We start from the raw sequence: 12,940 nt of genomic DNA, 5'->3' as shown, positions 1-12,940 counted from the left end.
CTGCATTTATGGGACACAGAAAAGCAATCCAATTCACTTAACCTTTTTGAATTGGTGATAGACTCCCAAAAACTAAAAGATTGTTTTATAAGTGTCTAAGTTCTTTTGGTAAAATTATAAAGAAATTGTTAAATGATGTCAACAAAATGACCACACCTGCCATTGATTTTAACTTCTCTAGAGCTGTGGACCTATGGTCAAGCCTGGGGAAGAGAAGACTTGACCTTGGGATAATTGAGTTAGACAGTACAGACAGAAAAATTTACCATTGTTGATTGTTAATTTCTATGTTGTAGCTTGTGCTAGTAAATAGATCTGACTCATTTAACCTTATCATACTTTCTTTGGCAATTTATTTTCTGCATGAAAGGACATGCACTACAATGAAAATTTGTCCAACCAGAGAGTGAGCCATGTGTTCATCTTGATCCATGGAGACCCCTGCTGGTGTCCATCTGTCTGTAGGTCATTCACATGTCACATGATAAGTAAAAATGCTGCCATCAAATGAAATTTTGGTGTATTGTTTCTTTCTATTGATATGAGCTCCCTTTTAATTTTTACAAATTTCCTTTTTTTGTTTTTGAGTTACAGGACTTTATTCATACAAAAAATGGGGGTTTTGACATTTTTGGATTTTAAATCAAATTCTGGTTCTTCATTTTCAAGTTTCGGGACTTTATTCATGAAAGGGGGAATTTCCAATACTTTCCTGTAACTTAAAATGCTTCTAGCATTTTTCATGAAACTAACTGTAATGAATTGTTACTTTTATAAATGTAAGATCCTTTTAAATTTTTTATAAATTTATGATAATACTTTTTGAGTTACGGGATTTTATTCTGCATACCCTATATTGCATACCCTATATCACACCCTAAGCAGAACACACTTGAATTTTGTTAATGATGGACTGATATTCATATTTGACATTTGATGACTTTTGGTGGGAGAGAGTCCAATTGAAATTACCAAATTTATTTCACATTGTGAATTATCAAAATTTTTAACACAGGGAACAATCAAATCACTGCTATCTATAAAATGAATAGAAATCACATGGTATGTTGTTGTCTGTCTCAAGATCATGTAACCTTATATAAGTGTTATTGCAAGTATTTTAGTTCATTGACCACTTCCATTTCTGATCAAAATCTTATCTTGTGTCAAACATTTAAATACAATATAAACTTGGGGCAGTATCAGCCTTGAATTTTGTGTCCTTATTTGTCTCAGCTGTTCAGTGTCTAAACCTTTCAGGTGTATTTAGCTATGCCTTGTGAGGCATTTTATTTCATTAATGAAACCATAAAAAACATTGAAGAAAGTAGCCTTATTTTTTTCAAGACAACCTTTGTCTTAAGCTAATTTGACCTTGCAAAGTTTTTCATGTTTGTGACTTTAGTGACATTTTTACTATTTATAGAGATTTGTATCCTGATAAAAAGGATGACCTTAAACAGTTCAGGAAACATTTAAAGGACTCATCCACTGAATTAATAGCCCTAAAAGTATGGCAGTTACAAGGTAATTATTTTCAATGTTTCATAGAAAAAGTAAAAATTATAATTTATGTTGTCAGAATGTGAATATCTGTATTTACCATAATAAGGGCCCTGTCACTTAAAGTGGTTGACAGCCTATAGTAATCAGTCTGTCTGTCTGTCCATCTGAAACAAAACTTGTCTTGGCTGTAACTATTTATACAGCATCAAACAATATGCGGTCGTATATTGGTACAGCGCTATCATCATCGTCCATAGACACTTGTTTGCTAGAATATAACTTTAGTATTGGTTGATCTTTATAGAATTTTATTGCAAGGTTTCAAACCACAAAAGGAATGTTGGTATTGATTTTGGTGGTTATGGTCCCAACTGTTTTAGAATTAAGGGTTAAAAAGAGGCATTAACAAGCATTTCATGGAATTTAACTGTATAACTCCAAGGATAGAAATGTCTGTGGTACTGTACCACAATAGTCAGACTTGGATTGATTTTGAGGGGTTGAAATTCTGAGAAATTAGGAGCCAAAAAAGGGGGCCAGAAACATTCATTTTCCTGATGTCCAGACAATAACTTGCCTATTTGTGAATGAATCTTTTTGAAGTTGTATTACAAGGTAGCATACCACAAAAAGAAGATTTGGATTTATTTTTGGGGTTATGATTTGAGCCAAGTAAGAAGAAGGGCCACAAAGGTACCAGAAACAAGTATTTTTCTCTAATTTCGTGACAATAGCTTGTTTATTTCTGGTCTGATTTTGAAATTTATGTATTGAATTCCTAATGAAAATCCTTGCATGTGTTTGTCAGTAAAATTTTAGATATTTTTTACAGTTTTCGAAGTATAAGGGGCCTAAGGGTACCACACCCCCTAAAAATTGACTTTTTAGCTCACTTGGCCACGTGAGCTTTTGCCATCACTTGGCATCTGTGCTCGTCCTTGTTATCAATTTTTCAAAACTCTTCTCCTATGAAACTACTTGACCGATTAGAACCAAACTTCAGGGTATTCTGCATAGAAATGTTGGGATTTTTTATCTGTTGAAAAACATGGCCACCATTACTAAAAATAGAACAGCAGACAGAAGTTTTTCACATATATAACCAAAACCCGTAAGCTTAGCCAAATTCTGACGTGGGTATAAGTGATCAGCAAGATGAAATCTATCTGTGGTCAAATTTTCATTGTAGCCTGTTAAGCCATGTTGGAGTTCTCATATATCTCCAAATCCATTAGATTTAGCCAAATTGTATCAATTACGGAAAAGATCTTCATCATAAGGCTTTTGGGTCAAAGTTGTCAAATGACTCCTTGTAAGAGTTATTGCCCTTGAAAGGTGAAAAATGTTCTTTTTTTACAGATTTCTGCCAATATCTTGAAAACTATGATAGAAGGAAAGAAACTTTCAATTGCTGAAATGATCCTTATGATGAGGCCTACAAAAGTGTATGGAAGTCTAAGTTGTCAGACAACTCCTTGTTAAAGTAATTGCCCTCGAAAGACAAAAAATTATATTTTTAGCAGTTTTCAGCCTATAATTTAAAAACTATAATAGATAGAAAGGAACTTTCAATTGATGATATGAACTTTATGATAAGTCCTACCAAAGTTTTCTTTGAATCAAAATTGAAGTCTTCTTTGATTCAAAATTGTTGGACAAGTTCTTGTTAGAGTTATTGCCCTTGAAAGGCAAAAAAAAATTAACCAGGTGAACGATTCAGGTTCCTGGGAGACTCTCGTTTATTTTGGTGCTATTTTGAAAATTTGTTATTGGATTCTATATGAAAATCCCTGCCTAAATACAAGAGCTTTAAGAGGGATGCTTACCAAATTAACCGTATTATTTAATGTTTTTGAAATAATGTGGTACAAAGTGATCCATGAATGTACCCTGAGGCAGACCTTTATACTTATATGGAATTTCAAAATATTGTGCAATATTTTGTCCGAATGAGTTGTTGTGTCCATAATGAAATTTAAGTCCCTATGGTTAGTGTGTCAAAAACTGATATTGTGTCCACACTTGCCTTAAGTAAACAAAGTTCAACTGGCTGTGGTTGTATCATGCTGTGCTTGATGAAGCTTTTTATTTGTCTTATGGTTTAAGCATGGTTGGTAACCTTTGACCTCAAGTTCAAATAAATGATTTTATTCATGACTGGTGTACATGTATGGCAATTTTACCTAAGGGGGCCCACCAGGATATAATTAAGGTACCTTATTTACATTTTTGTGGTATCTTTTGATTTTAAAGATTCGGTTATGTGTGTCACAATGTAACAATGTAACAATACAGATTCAGTGTCATTTCATATTGATTGAAAATAATGTATTTCCCTTCCAGATTTAAGTTTACAGGCTGCTCAGACAATATTATCATCGGAAGATCAAGATGCTTTGAGAAAATTAAAAGATATTAGCCAGAACTTCCCCTCTGTAGCAAGGTATAAGCTATTATTGATCATTCAGTTTTAGGTACACATTTCATCATATCACCTGGAAACAATGACAGAAATAATGCTGGCATGAGTAAATAATAAAACAAATAAAGGATTTTTTTATGTTGCCAGTTTGTAAACACAACACCTTCTCAACCATTTTTTAATGATACCTAATATGAAGTGTTTGCATCATATTTTGATGTGATAAAAGAAGATATTGTCAGATTATGGAGATTGAGGATTTTGTACGCTGATAATGCAATTAAGAGATTTTATATTATGAATGGAGCAGGTGGGTTTTATTTTTTTGTAAGCTTGCTCACTATATTTCTTATTAAATTTTGACAAAATATAATCAGTTTTAAGCTTTATATAGTTTTATCTGCACTTCATCAGTCAACCATCCAAGTTTTTTTTATGTAACAAATAAAGTATTAAGAGCCTAAAACATGTGCATGTGTAAAGTAGTGAAATCTTTGACACCTATAAGGATAAAGTTACATATGGCAATAATCAAATTTCAAACTATTTGTACATGTATGTTGCCAGTACATGTAATACATAATGTTAATTAATGCTTGATAAGGAAGCTTTTAGTAGTTAGAGAGCTATTATATTTCAACTGAGGATATCTATGATTTCTAGTGTTAGATTTTTTTTTCTCATTTTGAGTTTGATTTTGAGTCACTGCATAATTGTTTTAAGGTAACTTACATTTTACAGCTGATCTGGGTGCATCAGTGCGACCACTCAGTGATATGTCGCAATCCGATGAAAAATTAGGGCTGCTTTAATTTGAAACAGTCACTCAGTGACAATGTTTCAACCAGAGCTTTCCATATCTAGAATATTGTATTTTACTACCACTATTCTATCATCTGGGAGATTTTACTACCACTATCCTATCAGCTGGGAGATTTTACTACCACTATCCTATCAGCTAGGAGATTTTACTACCACTATCCTATCAGCTGGGAGATTTTACTACCACTATCCTATCAGCTGGGAGATTTTACTACCACTATCCTATCAGCTAGGAGATTTTACTACCACTATCCTATCAGCTGGGAGATTTTTTTCTCTTTTTATAGGACTTTGGTAAAGGTTCCAGTAAAGAATGAATTAAAGAAAGAAATTACAAAAAATCAACAGGTAACATTCTATTTTCACTTGTTAAAAATTTCCCATTTATTGTCCACCAAAACATTGAAAAAAATGAATTTATATCCACATGAACTCTTCTTTATAAGTATACCATGCCATGCCATGAATTTTAAATGTGTTTGTTTTTGCTTGATCTGTCTTATTAACTTTCCAGCATTAAAAATATTACCTTTTATACTTTCTTCTTGGAAAAGGAGGTCCATACTATGTTAGGGCCTAGCATCACTACCAACAGGTATTTTTGTGAACTCAACATTGTTTTGTGATGTACTAAAATTTTATAGACATACTTTTGAAGATATTTGATAAATATTTTTGCAAGATTTAAGAATCAGGTTCAAAATCATGAAAACGATACAAATTTATGAAATTATATAAATGTATGATTACGATATCAATGTGTGAGTATTGATTTTTTTTATCAAAATTTGATGAAATTTTCATAAAAATCAAAGATATTGAAGAAAAAATTGTGAAAGAACACCTTCAAAACTATGTATAATGTAAATTTTGTTTTTCAGTATTTTGAAAGTTATCATGGATTAGCTGCTGGAGATGCTGCTTTGTATGTTAATGGTCTCCCTATTGATGTTGAGGTTTATGATATGTTTACATTCTTAGAATTGTTGAGGTCAGAGGCTAAATTAATGCAGGGACTTTTTTCTTTAGGTTTTAAGGTGAGTCAAGAAAAAAAGGGGGAAAGAGTATTCATAAAAATAAGATTTAGCGGAGAAAATTATTTTGACACTTTACAATTACATGTACTACTCTCTGTCCATAAGTTGTATAAAGACTCAGATACACTGTATAATTTTTAGCACAATGTCTGTCAAGGGAGGAAGTTTCCTTTCAATATTTGTTGTTTTCTGATTTTTCCTGTTCTAGTTAAAGGACTTACTTCATTCAGATGTACTGAACAAAACATGTTTTAGCCAACACAAGTTTGTTGAAATGCATAATAGCATTCTTATAATCAGATTTAAATTTTGTAAGTGAAAGTCTTTGATTCAGTCTTTTCAAATTTTAAATTCTTGGTTCGTAAACAAATTTTCATGAAGACCAATGATGAAGGGGGTGAAGCATTTCATTTACCCTTTTCTTTGACAAAAAAGCAATGAGGAAGTTTCTTAAATTGATCATAGGAAGAAAAAATGATGACAACAGTGGCTTTTTGTTTTTATTTTGATGATATGGCATTAAAAATAGATAATGAGACAGCCTTAAAAAAGTGAGGGAGGGCTGAAAACAAACCAATGAGACAGCCTTAAAAAAGTGAGGGAGGGCTGAAAACAAACCAATGAGACAGCTTTAAAAAGGTGAGGGAGGGCTGAAAAAAAAACCAATGAGACAGCCTTAAAAAGATGCGACAGGGCTGAAAAAAACCAATGGGACAGCCTTAAAAAGGTGCGGCAGGGCTGAAAACAAACCAATGAGACAGCTTTAAAAAGGTGAGGGAGGGCTGAAAAAAAACCAATGAGACAGCCTTAAAAAGGTGCGGCAGGGCTGAAAAAAACCAATGGGACAGCCTTAAAAAGGTGCGGCAGGGCTGAAAACAAACCAATGAGACTGCCTTAAAAAGGTGAGGGAGGCCTGAAAACGAACCAATTGTATTTGTGAGGTCTAAATAACAGATAAATATTAGGTATTTTCTAATATTCTTATATTATTTTTGAAAAAAAAAGATGAGTACTTAAATGTTTTCTTTTACACCATTTTAATCTCTTTTTGACATCCCTGATATAAAAAACAGATTTGACAACAGTATAATTGATATGTATTTATTTATTGTAGGGAAATGACCTTTCCCAGCTGATGAAGTTAGATCTGTCTGGTGATGCTGAGGAGTTTGCACTGGACATAAGACATACTGCAGTGAAGGTGAACAATTCTCATATGATTTTCATATTTGGCAATAAATTTTAATGTTTGATTCAGAGGGTGCCCATAGCTGTAATTGTTTACTATTGGTTACACAGTTGTGATGAACCACTACTCTACCCACACATTGATTCATCTTTAAATAGATCTGTTTTCTTTCACATACATTGTTACATTTTAAAAATGATATTACATAATATTCATTCTAATAATGATAAGATATTTTTATAACTTTCATTGAGTTCTTTTTTTTGCGTTTACCAACAAATAAATCCATTTGCTAAGTCATTCCAATGATACAAAAACACAATTACATATATTGTATGATAGAGGTTGAGAGAAGGGAAATTGAATTATCTAATTTAATATAATGATTTATATGGGTAAACATGCCTTTAAAGGAATTTATTGGTGTATAAAGTCGGCCAGGTCACTCACAAACATATCAGAAATTACTGGTAAGTGAATCGGGTCATTTCATACACAAATAAATTCCTTTAAAAGATGTTCCAGTACTGTTTGTTAAGCAGCTGGCCAGAACTGAACAATCTTCAATTCTGCTATGAAAAATGTGTTCTTGAAAAAATAAGTTTATTCATGTCACTGCAACAACATTAATATACTTAGCACATGTTAAGGGCTGTTTCATTAAAACATACATACATGAGGTACTTGAGGAGGACAATTTTTTGCCAGTGAACTCACCAGTAGATGCAAATTTAAGGTCAGACTCAGTCTTTATTTCTTTATTCATCAAATTTGACAATCATACATGTATGATTTTAATAAGTGCCTTTTCCTTCACCTCTTATTTTTTAATGAACAGCCCTAAATAAAGTATTGTGCATCACGTTTTCTTTCTATTTTCTTATTTTCTCAACTTTCTTATCATTAATGACTCGAAGTAGCAATGGGTATCAATTTATTGATTATTTTAATTTTTTTTTTACAGTATATAAATGACTTAGAAAAGGACAGCAAATACAATAACTGGCCTAACAGTTTACAGGACATGTTGAGACCAACTTTTCCAGGAATGTTACGACATGTTGCTAGAAATATATTTCATTTGGTAAGTGTATTTAAAAAATGATTACTATAGAACTTATAATTAACATTAATTTTATTGTTTACCAAAATGAGGATTTGATAAATGGTTATAGAAATTGCAAAAAACTTTTTTTTGGAAGGGGACTGATACCAGGGGTTTAAATTTTTCCCCCAGAAAAATGTGAAAAAAATATGTATAATACTCATTTGTTTTAATAATTCAATGCTAAATAATAAATTTTCTTGATTAATCATTTAATTATATTGCTTTCTGAGTTTTTTTTTAAAATGTGTTAATATAAAATAATAAAACATTTTAAGAAGTTATAAATTTTATAAGAGGGTGACCACCCCATCCTTTTTTGAATCCACTTGTGAAGTGTATCATCAATAAATCACCAGATACATACATATCATGAACACCCTTAGAAAATCCTATTTTAAAGAATGCTATCGATTTTGTATCAGTATTATTCATTTATATACATGTACTTATATGAACATGTAGAGAAGACTGTTTTACTCATTTGTTATTTATTACATTATGTATTAATGTATATTTTTAGGTGTTTATTGTGGATCCAACAGATAGAGAAAGTAGAGAATTGATAAAAATGGCAGAAGCATTTATAGTTCATAGTGCCCCAATCAGAGTAGCAGTTGTCTTTGTTGCAGACAGTGATTTGACATTGACTGGTTTTGATGACCCTGGGGTAGCCTTGTCTAGAGCATTTGATGTCCTCAGCCAAGAAGAAGATCCTCTGAAAGCACTATCATTTGTCACTGATGTAAGTCTGAAATTTACATATATGTAATCATCTCTTCTTGTCAATATTAATATCATTACATAGAATTGTTTAAAATTTCTAAGAGTGTAATGCAATGACATTTTAAACTCAATTCAGATTTAAGTGTATTATACTTCCCACATCCCTGTATTTCTGTCTTGCCCAGATATGAAATCTTAGTGTATCATACTTTTCGCATCCCTGTATTTCTGTCTTGCCCTGATACAGACCTAAATGTATCATACTTTCCACATCCCTGTATTTCTGTCTTGCCCTGATACGAAATCTTAGTGTATCATACTTTTCGCATCCCTGTATTTCTGTCTTGCCCTGATACAGACCTAAATGTATCATACTTCCCACATCCCTGTATTTCTGTCTTGCCCAGATATGAAATCTTAGTGTATCATACTTTTCGCATCCCTGTATTTCTGTCTTGCCCTGATACAGACCTAAATGTATCATACTTTCCACATCCCTGTATTTCTGTCTTGCCCTGATACGAAATCTTAGTGTATCATACTTTTCACGTCCTTGTATTTCTTTTTTTTTGCCCTGATACAGACATAAGAGGGTCATACTGTTCACATTTTATGTCTTGCCCTCAGACAGACCTTAGTGTATCATACTTTTTTCACCCCGGTATTACTTTCTTGCCCTGATACAGACCTTAGAGGGTCACACTTTTCAAATCCTTGTGTTTCTGTCTTGTACTGATACAGATATGCAGTGGGTCACTACCTCAGCCATCTCAAGATAGTGGGCTTGCCTTGAGTATGGGTTTAATACCCAATGGGGACATTAAAATTGGTAATCACTGCTCTGCCGTGCAGGAGATAGAGTAACGACTGTTTGGTTTGGACTCAGAATAATGAATCCAAGTAGGGTTACATGCTTACCAGTTGTGTGCTTTGTCAGATTACCACAAAACAGGGTCTTTAGTTTTATAAAACATTAGGGGTGTAACGGTTCCATTACCTGACGATATGATACATATCATATCACAATACCTGACTGACAATACGATACATATCATGATGCCTACTTGATAGAAGATTTCCTTTATGTCACTGAATATTATTGCTTCCAGTAATCAGATGGCTTGTTCAAGCTTTAGTTTATGGTAGTTTCTGCCTCCACACAGCAGATTTATACTCAGCTGATGGAGCAACAAGTCTTCTGGTTACCATGGAGCAACAAGTCGTCTGGTTACCATTCAAACACATTTTTGTTTACTTTGTGTCTTTTTGGTCAAGGTGATTAAAGAATCAGATCAATATCATGTAAACAGTTTCTGTATCAATTCTCGGGTTGTAGATGGAAATATCGCGATGCACTGGTGCACTGGTGGATTGTTGCAACCCTATAAAACATGCATGGAATGCCTGCCTTAGGAAATTAAACAGCAGCTTAACATTCATGTATTCTACTCTGCTATGAGGGTTTTTATCTGTTATACTTGTCAGGTATATGAGAATGTAAAGTCAGGACCAATGGTACCAGAAGATGTTATCAGTCTGTTTAAAAAGACTTATAAAGATCATGATTTTGATTTGATATTTGGGTCATCTGATGAGTATGATACTTCCAGAAAGGTCAGTACTCTATAATCTTACAAGGAATTACTGTTAATCAACTTATTCTCATGACATTTTCTAGGATTAAAATGGACAAAAAATAGTCAAACAAATCTGAAATGTAATTGGTCCTTGTCACATGCCTTTGTGTTATTACCGAAAATTAGGTACACATGGATTTGTACTCTATCCTTAAATAAAGAAAGTTTTCTTTGTTTTGTAAAGTGTATATGTTATACAGGAGAAATTTAACAATAAAATTCATTTGGATGTTCTTGCAACAATAAAGAGGTCAGAGTTTGAAGTTGCATCCAGCCGTCTTTCTTTAAAAAAAAATCACAAAAAACTTAATATTACTGTTTGTTACTGTTACAATAATAAAATGATACATCAATCTCTGAACTTACAGTAAACATATCATAGTGGTGAAATATTTAAATACTTTTTAGGCTGTAATACCACAGAGGGCAATTACTTAATCATTTCTGACAATGAGAGATTGATACAATGAGGCCTTTTTTGTCATATCCTGCCGTAGTAAAAGGCAAAAAAAATATTTTTAATATAATAGATAAAAATGAAATAGAAAACATCAAGACATTTTGAAGGACAGGAATTTTATAAAAAGCAAAAAAAAAAAAAAAAATCTTGCAAATTCTTTGAGTTTATCTAAAGCTTTTTGACTCTGACAGGATGACCTCATTGTTTATGATGTACATGAAAAAAGCTGCTAAAAACTGAAAAGGATGTCAGACAATTGTAAATGTTTTATAGGCAGCTTTAGACTACATTCAGAAGTCTGGCCTGAAGGATTTTCCTCAAGTTTTACTTAATGGTGTCCCTATGAAGGAGAAATATTTGACCGAAAACACATTCGAAGAGGGAGTTGTTTCAGAAATAATGACACAAACTCCAGAAATTCAGAAGGCTATTTATAATGTAAGTGTAGTATTATAAGGTGTAATATTGTCCAATTCTTATTTATGCCTACTGAACAATAGATCATGCAGGTATAGACTCATCAACATTTTTATGTCTTACTGTTTTTAGTTACAGTTTTATATTTCTCGTATGATGTATCTGAGTTCCTAATTTAATTTTTAAATCTTTTTTAGTTTTTTGTGTCGCTACTGGGGAACACTTTTTAAAAAAGGTTCATACCGCTTACTTTTGTAGAAAAAAATATTATATTGTAAAAAAACTTGTTTATTTGTGTGGAAAATAAAACTGAATGAATAATCGTCAATATGTTAATGAATGGAAATACTGCTTGTAGGATCAAAAAGAAACACATTATATGGTTTTTATCTTCAATTCCTCAGTAGAATATTTAGGAGGAAGAAATTTTTTCTGATAGTGTTCAAATCCAAAATTATCATCGTCTTGCTGGTTTTTTTTTTTACTGTTACTTTTATTTATCATGTATATGATGCACTATCCTTAATATTAATAAATGCCAGAACCATTTTGTTGGGGATGACAATTTTAATATCGACATTCACAAATAGTGACTACAGGTTTACAGTTTTTTTCTATGATTAGGAAACAGTTAAAATAATCAAAGAAAGTACTGGCAAACAACTTTTCACACAGCTGAACTATTTTTTATCTCTTATCATTTTTCTTGGTCCCAGATACCTACTAATATAATCTTGACATTTATATTGTTTTTGTCTGACAATCCTGTTGATGTAATAGTTTTAAACAGTTCTGATGAGGATTCTTAACCACCTATCTTTTAGCAATGGATTAATAGGATAATTCATTGGGAAGAGTGAATGATCAAAATGTGGTCATGAATGACTAGGAAATGCCTAGATATAACAAGTGTGTGGAACTTGTTATGTGCACGAGTTACATTATAATGTGTTCTTGGCACAGATCTTTTCCATAATATAATGCTATCTTCAACATAACATTTTAAATTTTGTGATGGGTAAATTGATATTAGTGTAATAATGTTTTGATAGGAGACCAAATTACCGAAATTATTTCACAGTGTGAATTATCAATTTTTTTTTACGCAGGGAATTACTAATATCTATATAGAAAATGGAATTCATAGATTAAGTAGCCTCCAATATCTACCTTCTGTTGGGTTTGGAAAGCTCATTTTCGATTTTATTTTTGGTTAATAAAATCTTTATACTTAAAAAACCAAGAATTTTTATTTTTCAATCAAAATAATGAACTTGTGTAACGACAAATTGTTTACCTTTATCAATATGGCAATGTCTTCAGTTTGTTTTTCTGAGGATATGAACATAATTTAAAATGTTGACATATTGATATGAACGAATTAAAGCTTATATCATGATTTTCAGGGAAAGCTTCATGATGGTCACAATGTATTGGAATGGATGATGGAAAAGAGTCATGTTTTACCCAGACTAAATTCCCGAGTTTTGTCACCACCAGCTAAGACCCTTGACTTCACTACTAATATTGGTTAGTTACATGTGATTCATCATTAAGTACCATTATACACCCCCAGTTGGCATGAGTTGGTTTAACAGTTACTCCTTGTAAAAGATGTT

The 12,940-nt window shown here is 32.2% G+C and overlaps 1 protein-coding gene across 2 annotated transcripts in view; it reads left to right on the top strand.

Annotated features, from left to right (window-relative positions):
* The window catches only part of LOC148624545 (UDP-glucose:glycoprotein glucosyltransferase 1-like), a 44,262-nt gene that overhangs the window by 11,174 nt on the left and 20,148 nt on the right, over positions 1 to 12,940 (top strand). For both annotated transcript variants that reach the window (XM_088567211.1, XM_088567210.1), the window contains exons 9-18: positions 1,427 to 1,527; positions 3,850 to 3,949; positions 5,038 to 5,098; positions 5,632 to 5,787; positions 6,902 to 6,988; positions 7,941 to 8,060; positions 8,605 to 8,826; positions 10,293 to 10,421; positions 11,178 to 11,342; positions 12,728 to 12,851. In XM_088567211.1, coding sequence (XP_088423337.1) covers positions 1,427 to 1,527; positions 3,850 to 3,949; positions 5,038 to 5,098; positions 5,632 to 5,787; positions 6,902 to 6,988; positions 7,941 to 8,060; positions 8,605 to 8,826; positions 10,293 to 10,421; positions 11,178 to 11,342; positions 12,728 to 12,851 — 1,265 coding nt within the window. The remainder of the gene's footprint in view (positions 1 to 1,426; positions 1,528 to 3,849; positions 3,950 to 5,037; positions 5,099 to 5,631; positions 5,788 to 6,901; positions 6,989 to 7,940; positions 8,061 to 8,604; positions 8,827 to 10,292; positions 10,422 to 11,177; positions 11,343 to 12,727; positions 12,852 to 12,940) is intronic.

Source organism: Perna viridis, chromosome 2 (genome assembly GCF_037379345.1).
Source record: "Perna viridis isolate PV_CMFRI_1.1 ecotype Kerala chromosome 2, ASM3737934v1, whole genome shotgun sequence".
NCBI lineage: Eukaryota > Metazoa > Mollusca > Bivalvia > Mytilida > Mytilidae > Perna > Perna viridis.
The sequence above is the reverse complement of the archived record's forward strand: the minus strand, read 5'-3'. Positions and strand labels throughout refer to the sequence as shown.